Source organism: Typopeltis vanoorti, chromosome 6 (assembly GCF_054136105.1).
Source record: "Typopeltis vanoorti isolate ZY-2024b chromosome 6, IOZ_Tvanoo_1.0, whole genome shotgun sequence".
Lineage (NCBI taxonomy): Eukaryota > Metazoa > Arthropoda > Arachnida > Uropygi > Thelyphonidae > Typopeltis > Typopeltis vanoorti.
Window position 1 is genome coordinate 77,324,181 of NC_143554.1, and position 26,059 is coordinate 77,350,239.

The window sequence follows — 26,059 nt, forward strand, 5'->3', positions numbered from 1 at the left end:
AAATTGTTTCTATTGTTGTAATCCTAAGAATTACAAAATATTTTTATCTTTAATATTTCCATGCAAATTGTTTCTATTGTTGTAATCCTAACAATTACAAAATATAACAATATCCACACTGCCTTTAAAACCTTCCGGTTGTTTGACCTATTTTATATAACAAGATGCTTTTGATTCGTTGTTCTCTTAACACACAAAAAAAATAACAAGCTAAGCATTCCCATAATATAAATTATGGGAATGCTTTAATAAATTAACAAATGCCATAATAAATTATCCACTTACCATCTGCGTACAGGAATTCTCAACCTGGGCATTGAAGTACATCAGCAGAATGTAGGCGACAAACATCACTAGAAGGATAAGTGCTTCCCACCTATTTGATAAATCACAGTGCTTTTATTATGAGAAAACTTCAACGCCTGATATTATTCATTTATCAAGTAGTGTATTTAAATTCCCAGTTTGACTTAGCAGAATTTTAAAATTAACAAGAACATACGCTGGATTTTTATCAAGGTCACCTTCGAAATATACCAAAAGCTTGTATAAGTCACATTAATCACAGCCAATGACAATAAAGTTAACAGTATAATAAATGAACATTGTTAAAAGATTTTATCTGAAATTAAGAATGGTTTAAAATATACAGAGAAAAACAACTTTTTGTAATTCTTTTGGGAAATAATGTTTACACCTTTAATACCGTGGACGTGAACATTTTAACGGAAGGCATTAAAAGGGAAGATTTTACTGCTCGTATCAACCCACGTACGTTTGTGAAAGGAAGCCAATTAAGTGGAAGAGGAAAGAAGAAATTGGCAACAGTTGATTTGCAGGTCTGCTCCGTGATTACGTTTGAACAGAGAGAGAGAGAGAGAGAGAGAGAGAGAGAGAGGATTCAATTATATATGAGCATTTCTTTGAGCTTTTATTTAGATAACTGTGTTTGCCTCTTAAATGTGTTAAGCCTTTTGACTGGCATGCAATTAAGCAGACGCCTTTATTTTTGTTTTGTGGTTTTCAAAAACAGGTGGCGTTGCTTTTTTTTCCCTGTCCTTTAGTGCACTTTACAGAGTCTGTACATCTTTATATAGTTTTTTTTTTATCTCTTAACAGGGCCTTTACATGTTTGCAGGGCCTTTTTATTTGAGTACAGCTCTTTATATAATTTAATTTATGCGCTTATAAAATGCTGATAAGCATATTAATTCCTCCAACAAAAAACATATCAGTTAGTCTTTAACTGAAATTGCTGTATCGAATACTACAGTCCTTTTATTGATTTTAATCTGTTTATTCTGAAATTGTTGAAACGTTTAATTAATTGATTAATAAGATCTAGGATCATACAGATATTACATTATGAATTTAGGAGCGTTTATACCCTTTTTGTTCCCTAAAGAGTGGGATAAAAAAAAATCAAATTTTTGGGAAGATTTAAAATATCAAATTTCATTAAAATTCGTCAGCCAGATTTCAGAAATGACTTGCATAGGGATGAAAAAACGTAACAGTTGATTAAGCATTTTTAGAAATGGGCTAAAATGATATTCATTGATATGTAGAGAAATGCGTACACGTTGTCTGAAAGAGGAATCGTATTTTACGTAACTTTATTTTTACACAATTCAAGAATCTATATCACTGTCTATATTTGTTTTGACCCATAGTTTGAAAATATATATAAAATAAATAATAAAATTCCTCTATAAGCTATTTGGCAATATTTTGAATAGCATAACTCGTAATTATAAAAATATTTTTCAGAACTTTCTTAATGAAAAGTTGATTAATATGATGATAAACCATTTTGTATTCCACATAAATAAATTATACAAATGTTGCTTTGTTATCTTTTAAATTAATTAAAATTTAAGTTTAATTATGCGTAATATCTTTTCTTTTGCTTTGCTTATTTTATTTTACTTAATGAATAAAAAAAAAAATTCTCTAATGCTTTTTATATCCCAAAGAGAGTAAACAAGATTGTTTAGATCTAACTAACGTCTAGAAACTGAAGGGCAACAATTTCCTCCCTTAACCAATCAAAGAGTTTTGGAATGACTGATGGCCTTTGGTTCAGCTTTTTAGAGTGGGGGTGAAGACTAGATGTGCACCAATCTTCTAAAAGTAATGAAGTCTAAAAGAGCTGTGCTTACTTACTTTGGGGAGAAATGTGTTAGAATGTTTATTTTTTAATAGTTTTATTTTTTAAATATATGTTTAGAATAAATTTTCCAAGCTAACGAAAAGTATAAAAATAAATAAATAATAATAAAATAGATGAATTTTTTTTAAAGTAAGAAATATTTCGAATAATCACCAAATGACAGTTAATTACTAACGTATATAAAGTAGCATGATATTCACATTTCCGTGTCATCGAGGAAAAGCTTATTTTCTTAGATATTTACCATAAAACCACGTTGTTGTTTATCACAGCTATGAGAGCAGCTACAGTGATCCCATACATCAAGCAGTCCCGGGTAATAGGAAACCAGTCGACAGGAACATCCTGCAAAGAAATCATATGATACGCTAACGTACTAACTTTACAGTATAAAAGTTTAGCACATTTGGTTTTTAGAAATGCTTCCTTACCACCCCCCCCCCTTTTTTATTTTTTATTTGAGGCCATTAAAGGCGTCTGTAGGAAATCGCTACACAGAGCATTATTAGAACAGAAGAAATATGTTTTTGTATCATACGAGATGTCGGCAAACTACCCCGCAGGAATCAGCAAAAAATAAAATTCCCTTTTTTTTTTTTTTTTTGAGCTACCTACTACAAGTCCTCTGGAGAGCCAAAAGCATATGCTTGATAAAAAAAAAAAATATATTAATCATAGGTAGAAAAATTTGCATTTACACGATTATGTTTAAAGGAAAAATAACAATTAATAAAAGAAAAATAATCAAGGAGTTCAGAATGTCTTTAAAATGGGGAATTAGATTTAGCAACTATTCATCATCTTCGGTGTATGCCAGACACTAAGTTATTTTAACTCAAAACTCCTTCTGTTTTAGTGTAAAAATCACGTGACTTACCGACTACGCCACTAAATGATATTCGGTGATTTATGTTTATCTGAATATAGTGAACTTCATCTTTTCAGGAATTCAAAACAGGTTTGATAGGAAGAGCTCATAATCACAATGTTATAGGACGGATGTTGGCGGATTGATTAACTGTGGCAAATAATATGGTCAGTAATATAGCAAATACAAGTCTACAATGCTATTGTAGATGTGAAAGGATAATCACTTACTTTAGTCCAAACTGCTAAACCGGCAAGACCTGTAACTCCAAGAATGTTAAACACTGCCGATCCCACAATTGTGCCAACACCAATATCACCCTCCGTGATAAACACACCTTAAAAATAAAAATAGAAATATAATAAATATAATGCTATACATAAAACAAAAGCTTGTCATTTAATGGTCAGTTTAGATTTTTTTTTTTTTTTTTTTTTTTTTTTAAAGACAGAGAAAATTCTGTTTCCTAATTAGTCTTAACTTTACAGTGCCGTTTATTCACTTACAGTACCGGCGTAAATATAATTAACCATCTTTAATTATAGTCATGATCACTATTGTCTTTCATAATTCAAGATGAACTAAATCATTCAAGATGTCTTTCATTTTGAATGATTTAGTATTTAATGCAGCAATATGCATGCTCAGTAATACGTTTTTTATGTATGATAAACTCCATTGTCACAAATGTGTGTAGTTTCGCTGAACATTCCAGTTGTATTGTTACTGATAAATTCCAGTTGTATTGTTAGAAAATCACTTCCATTGTTATAAGCCAACGTTAGCATCAGATACAGTTTCTTTGTTCGCAACGGAATACTATTGTTGTAAAGGGAAGCAAACAATGAATTAAAAATATCAGAGATGAATATAACAATCTTTGGCAAAGATGCAAATATCCTCCTATATTTTATAACTCCAACGTATAGAATTGATGCGTTTTGTGTGATAATGAACATTTTGGGAGCAATATGTATCAAGTGCGGTGATCTCTACTTGCTGATTTGTAATACGAGGTCATGCAGATACTTCGAGAACTAGAGTACAGTTAGCAATATCACTCGAGTTGCGTTACTAAGCCTCTGTTTCGATGGGTAATGCAATTGAATTTGGTTCTGTAAGTACCTCTTCTATGGTAATTGGTGGAAAACGATTGAACGACTTCAGGCTTATATTAGAGTCTTTTTTTCCCCCCTCCGGTTCGTTGTACCTTCCTACATTGATTGTGTAAAGTGATAGTTCACTTTCTGCATGCATGCACGCTGTTATGTGGTTGGATTCACGTGTCTGCAATTCCTTTCGGTAGATTTCTGTCTCAGGAGTTCCGAAATATGCATCATTTTGCAAATTAGAACTGGTAGCCCTATACATCTACGTTAATCTCCTAAGTTGCGAAGCCATCAGCTTACGCCACAGAATATATTCCCATGGCTACTATAGACTGGTTATGCGGTGATTAGTAAGATGGAATGATGTTTGCTGGATATGCATTTCTACTTCTGAAATGGCTATTGCTGGACCATTTTCAAGAAAGAATTTTGGCTCTTCGATTTTTGTTTCTTTTTTTTTTTTTTTTAAATTCTATTTCGAGTAGCTCCTTTTAGATTTTACATTTTTTTTATATTTTATTGTTTTCTGTTGGCTTGCTAAAACTCTTTGTATGGATTATGTTTAGAGAGCATTTTATAATTCTGAAAAACGATATATATTTTTTTTCTACGAGATTTTATGATTTATCTTCTTACAGATAATTCGATAAGGGAGTATATTCCCTGACAGAGGATTAACTAAGAGGATCCTGATAATTCTGGGGGTTTATGCAATTCATCATATCAACAATGTAGTATTGGATGATGAAGAAGATTATGATGAATAAACTTTGTACGTTGTACAAAGTTTTATTAATTTTCATTAGTATCATAACATTTTGTGTCGTTTTCAACTAGCTTATTTATATATATCTCTAAGAATGACTCGATTTAAGCCATAACTAAAAATAATAAAAACATTTAAGTCAACCAAAAATACTAAATTTCGTTAAAATACATGAAATGTGAGAGAGCTATTATTTTAATATCTTTTAGGACTAAAAAGATTCAGTTTTAATCCAATTTCAGATACTGAAGTGGGTACACGTATTACAATAACGGTTCCAAATTTCATCAAAATCTGTCTAGCCACAGAGGAGTTGTTATACATTATATGCGTGCGTACCTCGATGGATAAGTCGAATCTAACGGATGCTTAAACACTTGCCAAATGTAACTCTAATGGCATAATGACTCTTCTGGAGACAGCTGAGAAGGCGTAGAACTGCAGCAGTTCAGGGAATTACTGATTAATGCGCAAAAGAGGAAGTGTCTGATATTTGTCATTTGACTCGTACAAAGACAGATTATTGCTCTCCGCAACGAGAATTTATGAACGTTAAGTTGGTTAACAGAATAGTTGCTGAAGATGAAATGTTAACATAAATATTGAATATAAATTTTCTAGAAACGAACAACTTTAGCGGCCCATTGTATTCATTCCCTATAGGGTGTCTGCAACCCTTTGTGGTTGTGAGGCACACAACACATAAAAATTAAAAATAAAAGCAATTCTTGACCTGACTGCGAGCTTCTTACCGATAATAGATGAAAACAATTCTGGAGATGAAGTTCCAATGGCCATAAACGTTGCACCAGCGACATCTGTTGGTACTCTGAGGACTGCGAAAAAAAAAAAAAATTGTATTCAGTGGATTTAACTAAACTAGAAATATGTTAAAAATTAAATTTATCGTTAGAAATATTCGTAAATCATTATGATATATTAAATATTATTATTATTTATGAATAGTTTAGTTCATATTTGATTGGATGATATTATGTAATTAGCGCGATTGAACATGCACATAAAATAAAATAAAAAGAAATAATAATAAAAGGCAAATACTAATAATGAACATTAAATTTTATGTGAACGATTTGGTTTTTCTTCACTGCTAAAAATGGAACAGAAGAAACGCATCAGTATCTAGGATAGCCTATATTCACTTTTGTGTGTGCAACTACCTTTCAACAAAAACAGTGTAATTATTCTCTCCAATATGTAGGAATTTGTACCGGTAATAAAAAAAAAAATACGTTTTTCACACCTAGCGGAGCATTTAAGTGTATCCAACCGAGGACACTGAGCAAAGGTAAGTTTATTAACACTAAATATTTTACGATTTCTACTCGGTTGGGTTCTAAAATCTCTTATAAGGTAAATGGCTTCGGAAGATGCTCCGTTACCATGGCAACGAGCGATGGAGTGGAAATTACATCCATTTACTAAGTCGGTGTTTGACATAAAGTATGTTCATTTAGCTATAACAACTCATAATCCTGTACTTACACTCGGATATTATTTCCAGGGATGGGACGAAGTAGTCGTCGCAAACTATAGCTAACATGGCACAAAGGTAGGCAACGATAAGAATGTGGATGACCAGGCCGCCTTTCACGCGTTCTTCTTGTGTGAAAAAGTCGCCAGGGAAATCATCGATGGAAGGAGGTATGCAGTCGACGAATTCTGTCTCTTTGCTCTGTAGTAGTTGTCTGGTTGATGTAGCTGAAATGAAAGAAGCATAATTAAATTTCAGTTGATTTATACAGTGGGATGAGTTCGCCAGGCAAATCAGTATTCTTGTCTGGATTTCGATGTATATTAATTTTGCGAATGCAATCTTTCGGATATTTCTGATTAATATATTCATTGGAAATTTTAAATCACCGAAATGGCCGTTTGGATTTTGCATCAATATTTCCAAGGGAAAAAAAAAAAAGCTGTTGGAAAGAGATATCCGAATTAAGAACCTAATAATATTTCAAGTTGGATTAAAGTCCATTTATTGACGTATGCATTTGCAATCCAAGAAAATATTTGAATACTTACGAGAAATCAGCGTTCTTTAATATCACGTTATAAATTTTACAGTAAAATTTTTATATTTTTAATTCTTAAAATTATTCCATAATTATTCAGCCTAGTTCTGATGCTGGGTTATTTTCTAATTTGAAGTCCTTATAAGGACTGGTTTAAAGGGGCGAAGCAAGAATGCTTTTCATCTTCCCCGTGATATCTGTAGAGGACAGTATAGGGATAAGGTGTTATTGAGCTATTAAAGCTCTGATCATGGCAAGAGGGTAACAGCAATAGCCGAGCCTCACTTAGAACAGCATTGCCATCCATTACCCTCCAAGGGTATTAATCTTAACCACCGCATCTCGCGGTCGATTCCTGTCTCTTTAATTTGAAGTTCTTAAAAGAACTGGGCGATGGACTGAGTCCTTGACTCTTTATCCCGTCATCTGAATGAAGAAAATCTGTGTGGATGGAGTGTTATTGAGCTAAAAAGCTCTAGTCATGGCTGGGTAACGGCAATAGCCGAGCCTCAGTTAAAACTTCATTGGCTACGGCATTGCCATTTTTTACCCTGGAAGTCCTAAAAAGGACTTTTATCATTCATCTACCTCCCACTGCTAACACCATTTTTATTTATTTATTTATTCTAATAGTTCTAATAAGAACTGGGCGATGGACTGAGTCCTTGACTCTTTATCCCGTCATCTGAATGAAGAAAATCTGTGTGGATGGAGTGTTATTGAGCTAAAAGCTCTAGTCATGGCTGGGTAACGGCAATAGCCGAGCCTCAGTTAAAACTTCATTGGCTGCAGCATTGCCATTCGTTACCCTGGAAGTCCCCAAAAGGACTCTTTTTCTATACATCTTGCATCTCTAATTTGAAGAGCATTTTCTAAAAAAATAAAAGTTTTGAATATTTGAGAAAAAAGATGGTTTGCATTGTAAGTTCTATTTTTTGAAAGAAATATTTTTTATAGGGATAAAATCATTTATTTGGATTTATATATTAGGATACATTTATATTTTATTAAAAAATTATAGAAACTTTAGGACTTTAAATTTTTCTTTAATTTTATTTCGATGTTCATGTCTTATCGTTTTTATCTCCTTTTATAAAATCACACATACTTATTTATTCAATTTAGTTGAATATTTTCGATATTTTTATAATATTATTATCATTGCCAAATAATCTTCTTATATTGAGTTAATTATATGAATTTCGAATCATAGAAATTTTGTTCTTTTGATAACCATCACTGTTTTGTTCGATTTTTTTGGTATGGATCAAGTTTTATTCGTTGTTATTTGTTGCCATTTTCACTGCGTGTTTACATTTCCAATTTTTCATCTGTTCCCCTTCCTCCCCTCATTTTTATATTTAGGTAGGAAACACTGTATATATTTCAATATATATTGAAAATATTTAAATATTTCTGCGATTTTATGGGAAAGGCAGATTTGTATCCCTCTAAGGCAGTGGTCGCCAAAGGGGTCGATATGACATTGTTAGGGGTCGACAGAAAAATATAAGACATCATTGTATGGGTAACATTTAATTCGGTTAACTTGGATTACCTCCATGACAAAAGACATGGAGGTAATGACAACGCAATTAAGAGTGAATCGTGGGATCAGTACCTCCATCTTACAGGTCCATGAATAGGACCTGTAAGATGGAGTAAGGTCATGAAAATAGTTACTGAGGCCAATCAAGTAGGCCAAAATGACGTATTTACCAATAAACGGATGTTGGTGGTTCCTGCCGGCCCGTGCAGTGGGAACGAGATTGCAACACGTGCGTGGTTCTTATTTACTGATACTTACAAGTATTCGATCCCAGTCTCATTTTTGCGCATCGACATACAAGTGAGCGTTAATGTTCTAAAATTCATCAACATACATATAATTCAATTGTTATTCATTCACGAACTAAACTTCTCTATGTTGAAGAGTTGAGCAGCGCTGGTAGTAATACCAGTGATATCAATATCAGTAGTTTATTAATATTACTAGTGATTAGTAGTAATAGTAATATAATAATATATACTATATTATACATACGATAAACACTGTAACTATAAAATAAACAATCTAAAAACTCACATAAGCGTCTTTTTTTGCTTGTCCTATTAGAATTACTTAATAGTAAAATAGAGGGGGTCGATAAAAAGTCAAGAAACGCTTGAAGGGGCCGACGGGAAAATGACTTTGGCGATCCCTGCTGTAAGGTATAGAACAGTATCTACAGGGCTGTTATTTATTTGTGAAAAAAATTCAGATAATTTCAAATGTTCTTTATTTTTAATGCAAAAACTAATTTTTATTTAACATTTCTTATGAAACATTAAAGAAATAGAGGATTATTTTTAAATGTATGAGAATATTTTATTCTTTTCTTTAAACAACACACCTATTTATTATTACAATTATAAGTCTCTCAATGTTTATCGGAGGAAGGAAAACATACAGGCCCCCATTCTGTGATATGGTATGTCCTGTATGAAAAACATACAGGCCTCCACTCGGTAATGGGGGGGGGGGTGCCCCATCACCGAGTGGAGCCAACGCTGAGTTGAACGGTCTTTCGACCACTATCGAGTGGTCTAGAGATCGTCCTAATTTTTAGAGATTGGCTTTACTTTAGTATCACTAATGTAGCTAATGCATGTCGTACGAGGCGACTAAAATTGGTACCAAGGGAGGGTAATGGATGGCAATGCTGTAGCCAATGAAGTTCTAACTGAGGCTCGGCTATTGCTGTTACCCTCTTGCCATGATCAGAGATTTAATAGCTCGATAGCACCTTATCCCTACACTGTCCTCTACAGACAACGGAGAATGTGAAAAGCAATCTTGCTTCGCCCCTTTAAGCAAGTCCTTATAAGGACTATAAGGAAAGCATACAGACTGCGTGATTATTCGTGATTATTTTGAAATTTATGTCTACCTATATATTTTCAATAGGTTTAATGGAACACAAAATAAAATGCAATAAAATAATTAATTTCAAAATCGCTAATACAACTTAAGATAGCAGATGGCCGTTAAATCCTAATTAAAAAATAAACACGTAAACACTTAAAAATAAAAATTAAAAAAATAATAAATTAATATAATAATCATTAATTTACATAAGATTATACATAAAATAATAAATCCCCTTTATTTCCTATAAAGGGGATTTGAAGATCATCAGATGTGTTCTTTATCTGTTTATATTCAGTCGGTTTAGAAAGACCTCACAACTCTTTGTCTACAAGGAATCTATTTTTATGTACTAATTTAGTTTTCTTCCAAAGAAACCTATATTTAGTTGAGATGGTATGTTCTACTAGGCCAGACTGCCACGTTCGAGAATACTGAATATAACATTTGTGTTCCTCACGACTGATGACTAAAATTGGTACCAAGGGAGGGTAATGGATGGCAGTGCTATAGCCAATGAAGTTCTATCTGCCAATCTGCCAAAGTAAGACATATCACAGGCTTTGAAAATGATGTATTGAAATGCTTTTGATGCTTAGGAAAACATTTTATTAAGTTTACTTCTGTAAGTTTGTGTTTGCGTCTTTAATTTCTCAAATTATCGGCAGCATTCTGTGTATCGGCATCTTCAGCTTTATGTGAGTTAGAAGCTTATAAAGGCATCTTACGTTGCTGTATTCAGCAATGTAAAATATCCTGGCGAAATTAATGTACAATTTTAGTCAGCACACCCGTTTTTCAATGACCGCTTTTTCTGTCGCTGCAATTTTATTTGTATATGTGGTAACCTGACAAGATATTTGTGTGCATTGATATCGTCTACAATATTTCCACAAAAGAAGCGGTTACGATAAAAGAAAAATATATATCAATGCAGAATACAAACCATTACACGAGCTCAGCACTCGACAAGGCAGTCCTGACAGGTTTGGAAAACAGCGATAAATTGTAACCGTGTTCTTCTTGTTGAATTACAGCGTAACAGACAGGAAAATCTTTTGGAATAGTGAGTAGAAAACCCTCATGAAGCAAAACAAGAAAACAACCAGTGCGATGTTTTAAGGAATTATCCAAAGTAGTGAATTTCTACTTCAACTTGCAGAAATAAATTGTTTGAAAATTGATTAGGAATAATACTGTAACAAAATAACAATGAAACCAGCTTCGGATAGGTCAAATTATATCCCGTAATTCAACACCGAACATCACTTTACACCACGAGGATCATATGCATAAATTATGTTTACAAACTGAAAATATAAATTGCTATATAATACTATTTAATGTCATTTTTTTTTCTAAGGAGACTGCTAATGCAATTATCAGTGACATTTCTTTCAAATATGTATTAGGTTTGTTTGAAAGTTTGAGTGTGAACGTAATTGACTATCAAACGTAATACTTTTACAAAGTTTTTAAAAAAATTATTTATTCTTCTAGAAACAAAATGTAACTTATATTTTTCTTGAAGATTTAATTTTAAATTTTTATTATTTTTAAAATATTTTAATATATACTAAAACAAATAAAACACCTTTTATTTATTATAATCATAGCATATTATAATATCTACATCAGCGAATGAAAGCTCACCATTGTGCATCCAATCGTTGGAAGCGCATGTAAAGGATATATAAGTTGAATATGGCACCTTATTAGAAGCCTCACAGAAAGTGAATTAAACCGATAGAGATAGATAGATATATATTTTAAAATTTTGTTTTTGGGGCATTCCTAGTTATTTAAAGGGTCTTAATTTAAAATTTCCAATTTGAAGGATATTTCCTTTTAATTTGTATGGTGATATCAAATTATTTTAGAATATTTTTTACTGTTTACGAGCAAAATTTTTTTTCACTCATGAAATCAAATGTACGTGTTGTAATTGACCAAATTTTGAACAATTATCTTGAATATATCCAGACTCAATCATCAAAATATTATAAAATTATATTTATAATATAATTTTATAATATTATATTTATTTATTCACCTTAATATGGAACACTGGTGATCTTTGCAGGTTGTAAATTTAAGTGAGCATTTAGTGAGGAAAAAAAAAGTCATGAAAATATAAACATTCTTTTAGATGCAACAAAATATAGAAAATTACACACTAATTTTTCTGGAATCATTCAGTGCGACCAGTGAAAGAAATCTAACTTTGAATATGACACCTGATGGGGAAAGGCTCGAGACTACTTATCAACAGTCAACTTTTTCAACGCTATGAGAACGATCAACTAATCAGTGACTGCCAATATGGATTTCACTAGTCAAGATCTACAGCAGATCTCCTCGCCTACATCACCGACTTTTCCCGTGTCATGAAAAAGATTTGTAGAAACTTGTACTGACTCGCTTGACACTTCCAAGGCAACGGATAGGGTTTAGCGATGACAGTTTCGCATATAGGTGCAATCTTTTAGTCATCCTTCCTCCACTGTGGGTTTTGCTTTGGGTCATTCATTGCGTATTATGGTGAGGAGAGGTCTCGCTTCAGATTTTCCTATTAATGATGGTGTTCCTCACGACTCAGTTCAATAACCAAGTTATCTCACTTTGTTCAATTTTGCTGAAGATCGCACCATGCATCCTTTCTAGTCATACGACAAACGTTACAGTACTCAAACATGCCAATTTTCAAGATCTACAATCAGTTTCATAACCAGTAATTTACATTTTATCCTTCAACGGAGAGATAATAATCTGGTCGCGTTCAATGTTTTTAAAATCCTTTTTTTTTCTGGCAAAAATACTTTGTATTTCCCTCCCTTAGCATTTGATAATTCTTAGTTTCAGTTTCATCGAGAACAAATCTTGCTTCTTAAATTGATATTCTTAGCCTTTCTTGGCACAGACATCATTTCTATATAATCTTGGGCTTACAAACACTTAGCCTTCTTTTTTTTCCCTCTCAAAGGTTATTTTAATCTCTCTAGCTGCTACTTTTGTAGAAATCCCAAATCTTCCCAACCTTGGAATACTGTTTTCTGACGTTTGGAGTGATGCATCGAATATGAGAATGTAAACAATTCTTGATGCTGTGTTAATGAGTGCTACTCAGCTACTCAATATCCTTTTACACTTCAACTAATGGCTCACGGAACCTACGTATGACTCCGATTCAACATCACAATATTAGAATTAAATTACAAACGGAAATATGTAACATAAAGTTAGAATAGAGCATGTCCACCATCGGTTAGACGATAAATAAATAAAAAGGAGCTTCAAAAGCAAAAGCATAACAGACGTTGATTTCAACATAAATCTGAATAATAAATTTTAAATGAAATTCATGTGTTAGTATGTGAATTTCTAATATTTATATTGCATTCTCAATACAGAATGCTACAGAAATAGTAATAACTTTGGTTACAATCTTATACATAGATATATATTATTCTATTAGGGATCAATAATGTTAATGCTATGTATGTATCGCCTGATTTGATATTAATTCACATAAAATATGAAATTATACGTAATAGAATATCGCGAAAGAATTCTTAAATAAAAATATGAATAAAATATATAACAATTTAAAAAATGCCATTACTGAACGTAGCTTGAGAATTCTCATGGAAGAAAACTTGGCAGTGCGCGCAAGAAAAAATAAACGACACATATATTGAGAGTCTGTGGAAAAGATGAATTAGCAAATAGATCGCTTTTGGAATAAACAATACTCATGAACGCATTTATATGAAAGAGTTAACCATATAGGTTACAGTACAACCCAGAACTAGGGAATTGTTGGCATCACAAACGCGTATTAATTCTTCACGAAGTTCTTACGAACAGTTTAATGATGAGGCCGAATCACAACGCAACAAATATTTGCTGAAGTGATGTAAATTTAATGAATACGGGCCATAAAAATACCGGTAACATGAATGTCGTTATTCTAATGAATAGAATTAGTTTTAGTTCCAAATATGAATGATGTGCAGCCATTGTATAAACATCATTCTCTTTTCATTCTTTCATGCACAAACATAAAGCTGTATTATTTAATCTCCATTCGTATCATCTTCCGTAACCTAAAGACGCATAGTATAGAGAATGCATGGAATCATTTTTATTTCATTCTCATTTCGTACACCTTCATTTGTTTATTCATTAACTTAGTTAACATTGTAAACGTTTTGTTTATGTGTATTTGGTTTAAGATTAGTAACAGCAGAATCGATGGTATTAAAATTTCAAACTTTGATGTTAAACAGACAAAAGAATAGGTACTGAAGTTAGAAAAGGTAAATAACGCTGCTAGATTATGGTCATTTTTGGGAGAACAATCCGGCTAACTTGACATGGAAGCTGGTAGGGTAAAACTCGAAAGGTACAATTCCAGGGAGGATTTCTATTTAGATGTTGGAGTTGCGACTGCAATAAGGAGCCACGAATCATTTCAACTTAAGATTGAAAATTCTTCATGTGTGTCAGAAGTTAAAAAAATAATCCATTAGTCGTAGTCGAAAACGAACGGTACCCTCTGGTTGAAAATACCTCGGTTCGAATTCGGTCTCGGAGGTCAAAAAATTTATGAGCTTTTCAACTGAAGGTAATTAGCCAGTTTTATATGAAGATAGCAGTTTTTTTTTTCTCGCCTGCTCGATTTTTTTTTATATTTCCTCCAAACAGGCAAACTGGTCAAAAGAACACGCAATTACGAAATATAATACCCACAGTCTTAGTTACTTCGTCCATAATCCCTCTAAAAAAATAGTACTTCATTCGTAAATAGACGATTTAAGAACTGTGTTTAGAGCAGTCGTTGTTCTAAATAAATTAGGGAATAAATTTGGAATAATTGTAAGCTAATTCTGAGGATAATAATAAATACATCAAGCACGTCGAAACGTGAAATCACGTTTCTTTTTAAAGACTGATTGTGTTATATAATTAAATTAAATATAAAATTTAATTTTTTTTTGAAAAATGCTGATTATTTCGCTGCATTAAAATAAAAAAAGTTTAAAAAACATCCAACATTTTAAAAAAGCGACCAGCTGTTTTTTACAAAACTGTTTTTAAATAATTGTACTTCAGCAAAATTACTGAGCAGCTAAGATACGACTATAGAATAAGACATTCCGTATAAAAGTAACTGTTAGTCAAATAATCGAGATAATCAGTTCGTGAAAGAGAATAATAGCTGCAAAAACTGAGATTTTTTTTTTAAATTCACATTCAATATGGAGATTTGATTGTCTGAAACAAATGTATGGCATTTTTTCCACGAATTCTTATTTTATTATTATTATATCCCACAAATCAAGAATACCCACTACTAAAAAAAATTCCCATTCGTATAGTCCGCTATATAAAGACCTGCTGTGATTATTTGTTTGTACATCAGTACATTTTCGTGAATGCGCAGAATTGGCCCTTGGCCAATTTGTTCTGCTTGTTCGGTGCTCGCGACCTGAGTCTCTAGAGGCGGCGCACCACACCGGTCACGTATTGAAGTTGTTTTGCGTTCCCAACTTAAGCCGACTACCCCCTTTGGAATTCTGCATGTCCCTTTTGGATACATTCTTATATATGCAGATTAAATATGGTAACGAGAGTTTAGAAGACATGCACAGAACACCGATATCTTTACCGAGTTAGGCATTTTTGTGTCAGTTACGCCTTAAGTGAACAAGTTCCAACTTTTTTTTTTTTTTGGAATACGCACTTAGAGATCGAAACGTCGTTGAAATTTTTATAATCCTCATACATTTAAACTCATGATTCTTGCAGAGTTTTTTTTAAATGTAATACGATGCTCGATAATTTGATTACCGCATGTTTTTTTTTTTTTAGATTTATTTCATTGTTCTGATCTACAACATAATCTAGATACATTTGCTTTTTTAATTAATAAAATATGACAAGTAGAAGATTTTAATCTCCTATCGCCGTATGTACTCTATTTGAAGAAGACCAAAATCTTATACAGAAAAGTGTCCTATTTTGATTACAAACGTAATATATTAATTTTAATCAATATGTTAAAACACTGAATATAGTATGCTATTAGTAGGGTAGACACAGCTTACAGGGAAAATAAGCCTCTTCTTAACGTGAATTATATTTTTCCTGCTATTAAATTTGTGAGATGAATTCAATACGGAGACAAAAATCAATCAAATTTGCGTAGATGCAATCATTTGTCAGATGGATGGTCGCGCGATCAACTTCACTCTCCAACCAACAGACTGCACGTTCGAATACTGTCATGGGCATGGATGCGTGCCTTTAAGTGGGAGAGCAATTTCGTCTCCTTATTGGAGGCCTGAAGTGGCTTTGGTCTTTAGTGAAGGCTTTCCGGGATATGCAAAAATAATGTTTAAAAAATCTTAGCCCATTCACAGTAATAATTATATTAGGGGGACCGCAAAGTAATCAATTTTTTGAACTACATTTTTAATATAAATTTTATTAAAGAACAAATTAACATTATTCAATTCTATAATCCCCATCGTTAATTATAACCTTATTCCAACGATCTACTAAGTTTAGAATTCCTTTTTTGAAAATAAGTTTTTTCTTTGGAGGCAAAAAATGATATCAAACTCCTTTCGACATCATCTTGCAAACGGAAGGTTTTATTTCTTATGCTGTGTTCTATGGACCTGAATAAGTGATAGTCACTAGGGGAAATATCCGGTGAATATGGAAGATGTGGTAGACGTTCCCTTCATAACTGTCTAATTTTTTCTTGAGTCATTCTTGAAGAATGTGGTTTTAAAAATTACCCCTTTTCGATTGACAAGCGCAGGACGTTTGATTAACAATGCTTGATGTAGTCGCTCTAATGGTTCACAGTAAATGGCCGCTGTGATAGTCTTACCTTGTTCCATGAGTTCGTAATGAATAATGTCATGAATTATTCATTACGAACCAAACGCACAACAGAACCTTTTGTGGATGAAGTCCATCTTTAGGTGTTGAATTGGAGTTTGATTTGGAGAAAGCCACTGTTTTTTGCGTTTATTATTCTTATACAGCACCCATTTTTCGTCACTAGTTGCGACTCGTTCCGAAAAGGGGTCATTTTGTTGTCTGGTCAACCATGAATTGCAAATCACTCGTCTCTGTGCTTTATTGTTTTCTGACAGTTCATGCGGTACCCATACACCCTGTTTAAGAACCTTGCCACTCTTATGTAAGTGCTCTTGGACGGTTGACCATGATGAATTAAGTTTCTCTGCTAATTCTTGTATGGTTTGTTTTGGATCTGATTCAACGAGTCTTAAGAGCATCGTCATCTAGAGTAAGAGGCCTTCCAGATCGAGGACGATCAGAGAGATCAAAATTTTTTTCTGCAAATCTCCTAAACCATCGCTGACATTTGTTAACCTTCAATACGTCTCTATAAGTTGAGCAAATGATTTCGGTAGCCTCGGTAGCATTCTTTCCTTTGTGAAACAAAAACAGTATACAATGATGTAAATGGTGCTCTGCAACTTTAAAGTTCGCCATATTAAAACAAAAAATAATCTAAAATAAAAAAAAACAGATTTTTTAAATAGAAAAATGATGCTAATATTTAAATAAAAATAAAATTTAATAATTTATGCGTTATTTAAGAAGAAACAATCGGATAAAAATGACCTATTAAAAATAATTGATTAGTTTCCGGTTCCCCTTATAGATTTAGCCAGAAACAACTGCACTAGGACGAATGAAAACCATCTTTTTTCGTATATTTTTTTCCCTTTTTCTTATTCTCTCAGCAAAAGCGAATAATACGTACATCCAGGAACAATTGCATGTCCATTAGACACCTCTTGCACATGTTACTCTATGACGTCTTTAAAATGCTATCAGTTGGGAAAAATGGAATACACAGTCGTAAAGTGAGTTCTTTTAACTAGATTATATTGATTACAGGATAATGATGATTAAAATACTGCTTCGTTTTAAATTTTAAAGATATCCCAATTTATTTTCTAGCAAGAAGGAAAATAAATGTAAGAAACTTAGTTCAGGGATTGCTAAACTATGAATCCTCATGGTTCTGGTTTCGAACCTTCATGGTTCGAAACCAGAACCTAATCCCTCACTAGAACCAGGACTTAATCCCTCACTAGGAAGGCTCAACTAGTCTATAAGGGACTGGTTGAGCCCGTCTAGTGAGGATTAAGTATGTATTTTATGACTGTAGATTCCTGTGTATTCACGGGCCAGTTTGCTTGTTCTGAGGAACAAAAAATTCGAGTTTCCAGGTGAAACCCCCCCTACCTCCCTATGAGACCAGCTAACTCACCTTTAGTCGAAAGAGACCAGATAAAGGTCCCTCACATCATGGACGGGACGCGAACCCAGGTTTTTCCGATCGGAGCTACGGAGGCTCATTTTTTCAACTGAAATGTCGATATGTTTAATATTTCCATACGCTAATAGCCCAGATTAAACCGTAATGTAATTATAAGTACATTATAACAAAAGAACTTTATTTTCTAAATTGATCAACCATGTCAATTTCGACTGTTAAGATTAACAACTTAGATTGTATATTAAAAGGTTAACAACATTCAATTCGACACAAGAGAGTGTATGTATTTAAAATATTTCCAGTGGGCTTCAGTTATAAAAAAACAGAAAAGGCGCCATACAATAATAATTTGTAAAAAAATCGTCTATTCACTGAAATTTAATTAAAAAGCATGGCATTAAAAAAATCCTAAGTTTTCTACTTCAGCGTTGCCCCTGACAACAATGTAAGATTATGCCTAAGATTATCCTTTATTGTATTGTATGCCTTACCTTCATTTTGTGAGGCGATTTCGCTTTCGGCAGCCACACTTCTTCCGGTAATTTTTTCTTTAAAAACAGCAACAAAAAGGTTTAACATTACGAAACACGGTATGATAAACCATAATTTGCGATACCTTTGTACAACCAGCTGTTTAGAACTGCTGTAGGAACGTGCCATAGTAACCTACAGATTATATGGGACTATCAAAAAGAATCACGTAGCGAAATAGCTCATGACACTTTCATTAGAGTAAGTTAATCCTCCTGTATCTATATACAAAACGTCATGTGAATAGCCTAACTTGTGTGCAAAGCACAAACTGCCAGACATTTAGAATGTTGGTTTATTTGGTAATGTTATCAACCTTTGAACGTACACTTAGCAAGAGGTAGATAAGGCAAATGACATTGGACACACTCCCCTATTCTACACTGTTCAGATAAGTTCTAACAATACCTTGGATTTCCCAATACCCATCATTATTTGATCATATGTTCAATTAACATTATCGTCATTATCTTCAGATATTTTAATTTTAACAATATATACAGACCTGAAAAAAAAAAGTGAAATTATCTTTCTGAGTTAGTGAAATATTGTTCAAAAATGCAGACAAACCAGAATAAAATATCAACAGCGGCTGTTTAGTTGCTATAGTTACAATGTGCATGTAATTTGAAAATATCAACAATGCTTATAGTGTCTCGCAATCTGATAATCAAACAATGCGCCGTCCACAAAGCTTGTATCAACTGGCGCTGTTCACAAAGTTTGAAGTGGGATATTAATAATAATATAATTATTAATATATGAAAGGATATGAATTATCATAAAAGAGAATGAAAAAAAAAACATATTTGGAGAGGAGAGATTCTTTTTCCATGAGTTACGGGTATGTAGACTGTTTAATGATATATTTCGTGGATTTCTCCGGTCATTACCCATCTGTCTCCTCTCAATCTCTTTAGTTCGGAGTTAAATGTTCCGATAAGTTTAAAATATCTTGTAGCTGATAAAACCAGGATTAAAAGACCGTTAGCTTGAATGCGTCTATTGAAGTTTGTTAGTGTGTAAAGGGAAAAGATATTTATGCCGTGTAAGGTCGCATTAGATGACATTTTTATTATTCTTCAGATGAGAGGTTGCTAAATTGGTAGTAATGGTTTTTGAAGGCGATGATAATGAAAAGAGATATCGTAGTTTGGTGACTTAGATTCTAGTTCAAGCGAATAATAAAATCAATTCACCTGTAGCGAATAATAAAATCAATAATATTTGGTGGTATGTTAGAAAAAACTCGATTTTTTTTAAAAACAATTGTTAATCAGTTTGAAAAAAATATGACTATATTATTTTCATTTTTAAACTGCAGAATATAAAGAAGTTTTAAATTTTAGTGAAGAATAACTTCATCATCATCATCATCAAATTTCTGATATGTACTTTCAAGGGGTGTACAAGATATTATGATAGAACTAGATGAAAAAGTTATACCATTACTAATTTCCAATCAAGTATTTTCCTCCAAAATATTATCTGATCTTATATTTCTTATATTAAGGAGGCGCTTTTTTTACTATACCAGTTCATTAACATCTTCTTGGTCTTCTTCTGGGAATTTTTCCTGTCAACGTGGCAGAGAACAACACTTGTTCTGCTTTCCTATCTCATTCTGCTTAAGTGACTATACCACCTGAGATTAGCTCTGCTAACACATTACTAAATGCTAACAATGACGATTCTATCGTCATTTTAATGTGTTATTATATAGCTATTGATGCCATCTCCTCAAGCCTCTAATCGTTCTAAGGACTCTCATATCTGCGGTCCCCAGTCTTTGATCAAGAGTTTTATTTCTAACCCAACTCTAAGATCCATAACTTCAAATTTGTTTACACACCGTCTTGTATATAGCTAAGTTAGTGTTTTGACTAATTTCTTTCTTATTCCGTATAAATTTATTCAGCTGACTTCCTATCAAAACAGCTTTAATAATTATGTTGTCTATTTTCATCTATAATTTTCCCTGTTCACTAAAAATTGTGCCTAACAGCTAAAATGTTTCCCTTGTTCTATAGGTTCACCATTTAGGATGGCAGTTGATATTTTCAGTGTTTATGCCTATTTTCATTGTCTTTTTCTTGTTATTGCTGCCTTCATACCATATCTATTACAACAGTTCTTGAATTTATCAGGGAATCTTGCAGACTTGTAGCGGATTTATTTAGGAGTATAACATCATCCCCATAAAGCAAAGAGCTGACATCAACATCTCCAATTCTGATATCATGTTTAATACCGCTTTCCTTCATAATGAATAGCAGAGGGATAATGTGCATCCTTGTCTCACACCAGATTTAACATTAAACCATCTTCCTGTACTTCCTTCAATTCTAACTGCTGACTTACAACTCAAATAAAGACTAAGTATTGCTTGATATAATGCCCCATTGACACCATATAACTGTAGCATATTGAATAGCTTCTCTCTCTCTTGGCACCATGTCATATGCCTTTTCCAGATCTACAAAACTTAAATGCAGATCTTTGTTATATTCCCATGATTTCTCATCTATCTGTTGTAAAGTGAAAATTTAATCCTGACAGCCTCTATTTGGCCTGAATCCAACTTGTTCTTCACCAATTTTCTTTTCCTCAATTTTCTTACTGATTTCTCAAGTATACTTGCTTAAATCTTAACAGGAATACTCAGTAGAGAAATATACCTCTGTAATTCTCACATTCAGTATTATTTTCGTTCTTATACCCGGGTACTATGAGAGCTCTACTCCGATCATCGGGAATTCGTCCCGCTGTCCAGGCTTTCTGAACTATGCAGTGGAGCCACTGTAAGACTCTTATACCACCACACTTGAGCATTTCTGGTCGAATATCATGTACTCCAGCCGCCATTCCACATTTCAGGCTTTTGATGGCTTTTTCTACTTCAAGTATAGGTATATGTTACTCACTGCAATCCTGATGACGTTTTCTAACATCATGCTGCTGACACTACTTGTTTCATTTCGCAGTCTTAAAATAATTACTCTAGATATCTAGAATATCTTTATCTTCGGTTTTCATGTCGCCATTATCATCTCCGATTCCTTTTAGAGTAGTTTTTGCTCCATTTCTAAGCTTTTTAAGAGTCTCCAGAATATTTTGCCACCTTCTTGATATTTATTTTCCATGTTTTTACCAAACTCTTCCCATGACTTTAGTTTAGCTACTTTTACATAGTTCTCCTGTTTCTTACATTTTTCTCTGTATTCTCTAAGAGCACAAGCTCACTTATTTGCCAGGAACTTTTGATCTACTTTCTTCTTTTCTTTCACTGCCTCTTTAACTTCCTGTGTCCATCATGGAGTTCTGATTTTTCCATCCTTACAGACAACCTCACCACACGCTTCTATAGCGGAATCAATCAATGTCTTCTTCTTTTTCTTTGCCACTGAATCTCCAAGGTTTGGTTTCTGTTTTCAAACTCTTTCACTTTTTCTTCAATAATCTTTGTGTATTTTAGTCTACAGTTCACATCCGAGAGCTGCTCAACTTTTATTCGCTTTAAAACTTTCTTGCATGTTCTTCTTTTCAATGTGAAATTCAATTTTATTCTGCTCAAGAATAAATAGTGATCGCTTCCAATTTCAAATCCTCTGTACACTCTGGTGTCCTGCACCAGGGAGAAAACATCACTATCAACAATAACATAGTCAATGAGACTTTCTTATTCTTCGCCTCTTCTGTCCATGTGAATTTGTGCATATTTTCATCTTGGAACATGATGTTAGTAATAACCAGTCCATGTCCTGAACAGAAATCGAACACTCATTTACCATTATTATTAACTTTACACTTTTCTCAAAATATTTCAATAAGTCTGGTAACCATTTCCTACTCTGCCGTTTAGATCACCAACAAGAACCAACTTTTCACTTTTCATTGAGCTGCCTTCTTTAATGCCTCAAATAATTCCTCCACTTCTACCTTAGTATAACCTTCTGTGGGACCATATGCACAAAGAAGTTTCATTCTGCAGTTCCCAATTCTGATATTTGTCCTCATCACTCTACTTGATGCTGTCTGCCATTTAAGAAGAATCCTCACATTTAGTGTTAAATACTATAGCTACTCCCTCTTTTCAGTGATTGTTATTGCCTGTAAAATTTTATATTTGTTGCTTAAAATATCTCACCTGTGTTTCATTTAAGCCAATTACCTCGATCTGGTACTTATACAATTCTTTTGCTAGTTCCATTCTATTTCATTGAAGTTTCTCACCTTGACAGCACCAATCTTGAACTCCGTTGATGTTGAGTTGGGACGTGTTCTGGGATTTGTTCCAATAGCTTGCTTTTCGCTGTTCGCCCTGATTTCCTAACAAAAGCAACGGAGGTCTTGTTTAACCTGGGAGACACCCCAACTGGCATGAAATTCTGTTATGTTGTACCATCATTTTATGGGAAATTTATTTCTAAACTTTAATGTTTTTGAGCAAGAATTTCACAAAGAGTATTTTTTGTAAATCTGCACCTTTGCACATTTAAAAAAAAATTCTAAATTTTTATAAAAATATAAGCATAACAATATTGATTTTAAAAAAAATTAAAATACTAAATTTAAGTTTGAAAGAAAAAAATAAGAAAAATAAAAATAAATTTGAAAAACAAATGTTTTTCACTAAAACTTTTTCAAATGAACTTCATATAATTTTCCAAAATGACAAAACAAAACAAAAAAAAAGATGACATTCTTCACTTTTTATTTTTATTAATTTATTGTTTAAAATAATTATATCAATCACTGCGCATCCATCATGCGCACGTTCAGTCCTATTGTAACTGACATTATGAATGCTGTTTCTCACAGTTTATGAAATGCTACCATTCGCTTTATTTTCAGAGTAGATCAAGGTTATGTACACAAGATAAATGAACATTTTAAGCAGTAAACACAATCAAAGCACTTAACTTAGTCAGCGGTGTGTTTAACCTTAAAACGAAAATATATATTTCTTAATCACAAGAGAAGTAATCTGCTGTCATATTTTGGAATTTCTAAGCTAGACTCTGATACGTGATGTAGATCAACGTGGTCAAGGTTAAGAAGTAAAGATATGAACCTTAATTTTTAGGTTTTGTTGATTACAGAACATCATTGTCACATTTTCTAGGTTTTATGCTTTTCGATTTTATTTCTGCTATTAATAACTCCTAACCTACCTTTCATAATAAGATGATAGTCGGTCGTCCTACCCATTGCACTAAATATGCATCGAAGTCATTCAGCGGGTCATAAAAAAGTGTGAAATGTCTATTTTTCTGGATGACTTCTTATAACATAATTGCCAATGCCAATAATTGAACCCGAATACTTAAGGTACGTTTCGTAGCAGAGTGAATATTAGATTAACATAACGATATTTTAATGAAATGTTGTATTTGAAATCGTTACAAAAATGTATTCCGTCATTTAATTTTGATTCTAGCATTTTAGTGGCGAAAGTGAGTCTCCGTAGCTTAGTCGGTATAGACGAAGCCCATTGGTCGGAAAGACCTGGGTTTGGTTCCTGTCAATGAACGGGAGGAACCTTTATGTGGTCTCTTTCGACTAAAGGTGGGTTAACCGGTCTCGTACGGTGGGGAATGGAGTTTTTTTTCACCCGAAAACTCGAGGTTTTCTTTCCTCAGAACAGGCAAAGAGATCCCGAACACTCGGATCTACAGTCATAAAAAAAAAAAAAAAAAAAAAAAAAACATAATCCCTCATTAGGAGAGCTCAACCCATGCTTAGGGACGGGAGAGGAAAGGGAAGAATCCCCATAAGAAATAAGTAAGTGGCAAAATTTAGGCGAAAGGATACAAAATGCGTCTTCTTATGATTGTTTTCGTAAGTAAAAAAAAAAACTTTGACGTTTTTAAGACAAATATATTATTATTATTATTATGTGACACCTCCACGGAGTCCAAAGATTCATTGAGGGAGGGCACTTACTCTACAACTCTCCGTCTCCACCACTCACAATCCACCAACTACAACGAACGGCAACTACCATCGTCATATACACCAACGCCATCTACAGCCCACCACGAGTATTTTCAACATCCATGCCCACGAGACAATCACAAACATCCCTGCCCAAATACGTAAATAAAAAAAAAAATCAGGCTGACGCCTTTTTATTCTCATATAGCGAGTAGGCGAGGCCGTTTTAGCCTTATCTAAATTTTGGAGACTGAGTGGGCAGTTCAATCTCCACTGGTACCTAATCAGAGATAGCTGGCCCAAGGCTATCACTAATTAAGCGGCACGCAGTGAAGAGGCGGATCAACAAGTGCCGCCATCTCCTGGTCACTAACCCTATCACAATATATTTAATGTCCGAAATAGTGTGGGTTCTACGGTCGATTTTCTTGAGTTTATAGGTTTTTCGTTCCGTGTTTCGGTGAGGAAAATCCCGCTTGCCCGTGCCAGAGATCGACTTACTCTGGAACCGGTCGAGAAAAGGCACCTACTCTACAACTCTGTCTAAACCACTCGCAATCCACCAATTACAACCAACCGCAACTACCATCGTCATCTACACCAACGCTATCCCCACCCCCACCAGTATTTTCAACATCCATGTCCACGAGACAATCAAAAATCCGTGCCCGCGCCCAAATATATAAATAAAAAAAATCACTAGATTAGAAATCAAGTTTTCCTTGATTTCCTTGACCATACGGTCAAGCGCCGTGGCATGCAAACTCCACATCCACTGAGATGTGGAGTTTGAGCTACAATTTATAATTGTAGTGTTATAAGAAACATCCTTTATAAGAATTATTCGTAAGTATTTTTTTTTTTTTAATATTCTCCTGTAGAGGTTGGCATTCAATTTTATTCTCAGCTGATCCAATCAAGATTAAATAATGAAAAAAAAAAATGACATTATTGTTATGTTATTGTTTTTCCAACCAAGAGGACTTGAGCTACACTGGGAAATGCGTGAGAATTTGTTGCACAAATGGCATACTTTTAAGTACAATTATGCATTTGATTTTCGTGCTAAAGAAATCACAAATATTTTTATTCTTGCCTCGATGTTTTCGGTAATAGATGGGTAAAAATATGAAAGAGTGAAAAGAGTAGGAATTAACTTCCATTATGAATATAATTTTATTTCGCGTGCTACTTTACCGTAAATCTTTACTCACGTAGTGAGTAAAGATTTACGGTCGCATCACGTTTATTGAGATAGATGATGTCACCGCAGTAAGACCTTTGCAAATATTGCTGCTGAAGAGAAAGACAGTTTACATTTTCTCTTAATGAGAACAGATGTTCGCATAGATGCATTCTAATGCACTTCCAGCCTATTTATATACACGTTATTTTGCTG

General features: G+C 33.4%; 1 protein-coding gene across 1 annotated transcript in view; it reads right to left on the reverse strand.

Annotated features, from left to right (window-relative positions):
* Positions 1 to 18,995, reverse strand: part of LOC150105595 (sodium/potassium/calcium exchanger 5-like) — a 29,731-nt gene extending 10,736 nt beyond the window's left edge. Inside the window, exons 1-6 of the mRNA XM_090394935.1 lie at positions 18,684 to 18,995; positions 6,423 to 6,638; positions 5,669 to 5,752; positions 3,272 to 3,378; positions 2,418 to 2,518; positions 286 to 376 (exon numbers count right to left, since the gene is read on the reverse strand). Of these exons, the coding sequence (XP_090251061.1) occupies positions 286 to 376; positions 2,418 to 2,518; positions 3,272 to 3,378; positions 5,669 to 5,752; positions 6,423 to 6,638; positions 18,684 to 18,852 (768 nt within the window). The 5' untranslated portion in view covers positions 18,853 to 18,995. The remainder of the gene's footprint in view (positions 1 to 285; positions 377 to 2,417; positions 2,519 to 3,271; positions 3,379 to 5,668; positions 5,753 to 6,422; positions 6,639 to 18,683) is intronic.
* Between the last annotated feature and the right edge of the window lie 7,064 nt (positions 18,996 to 26,059).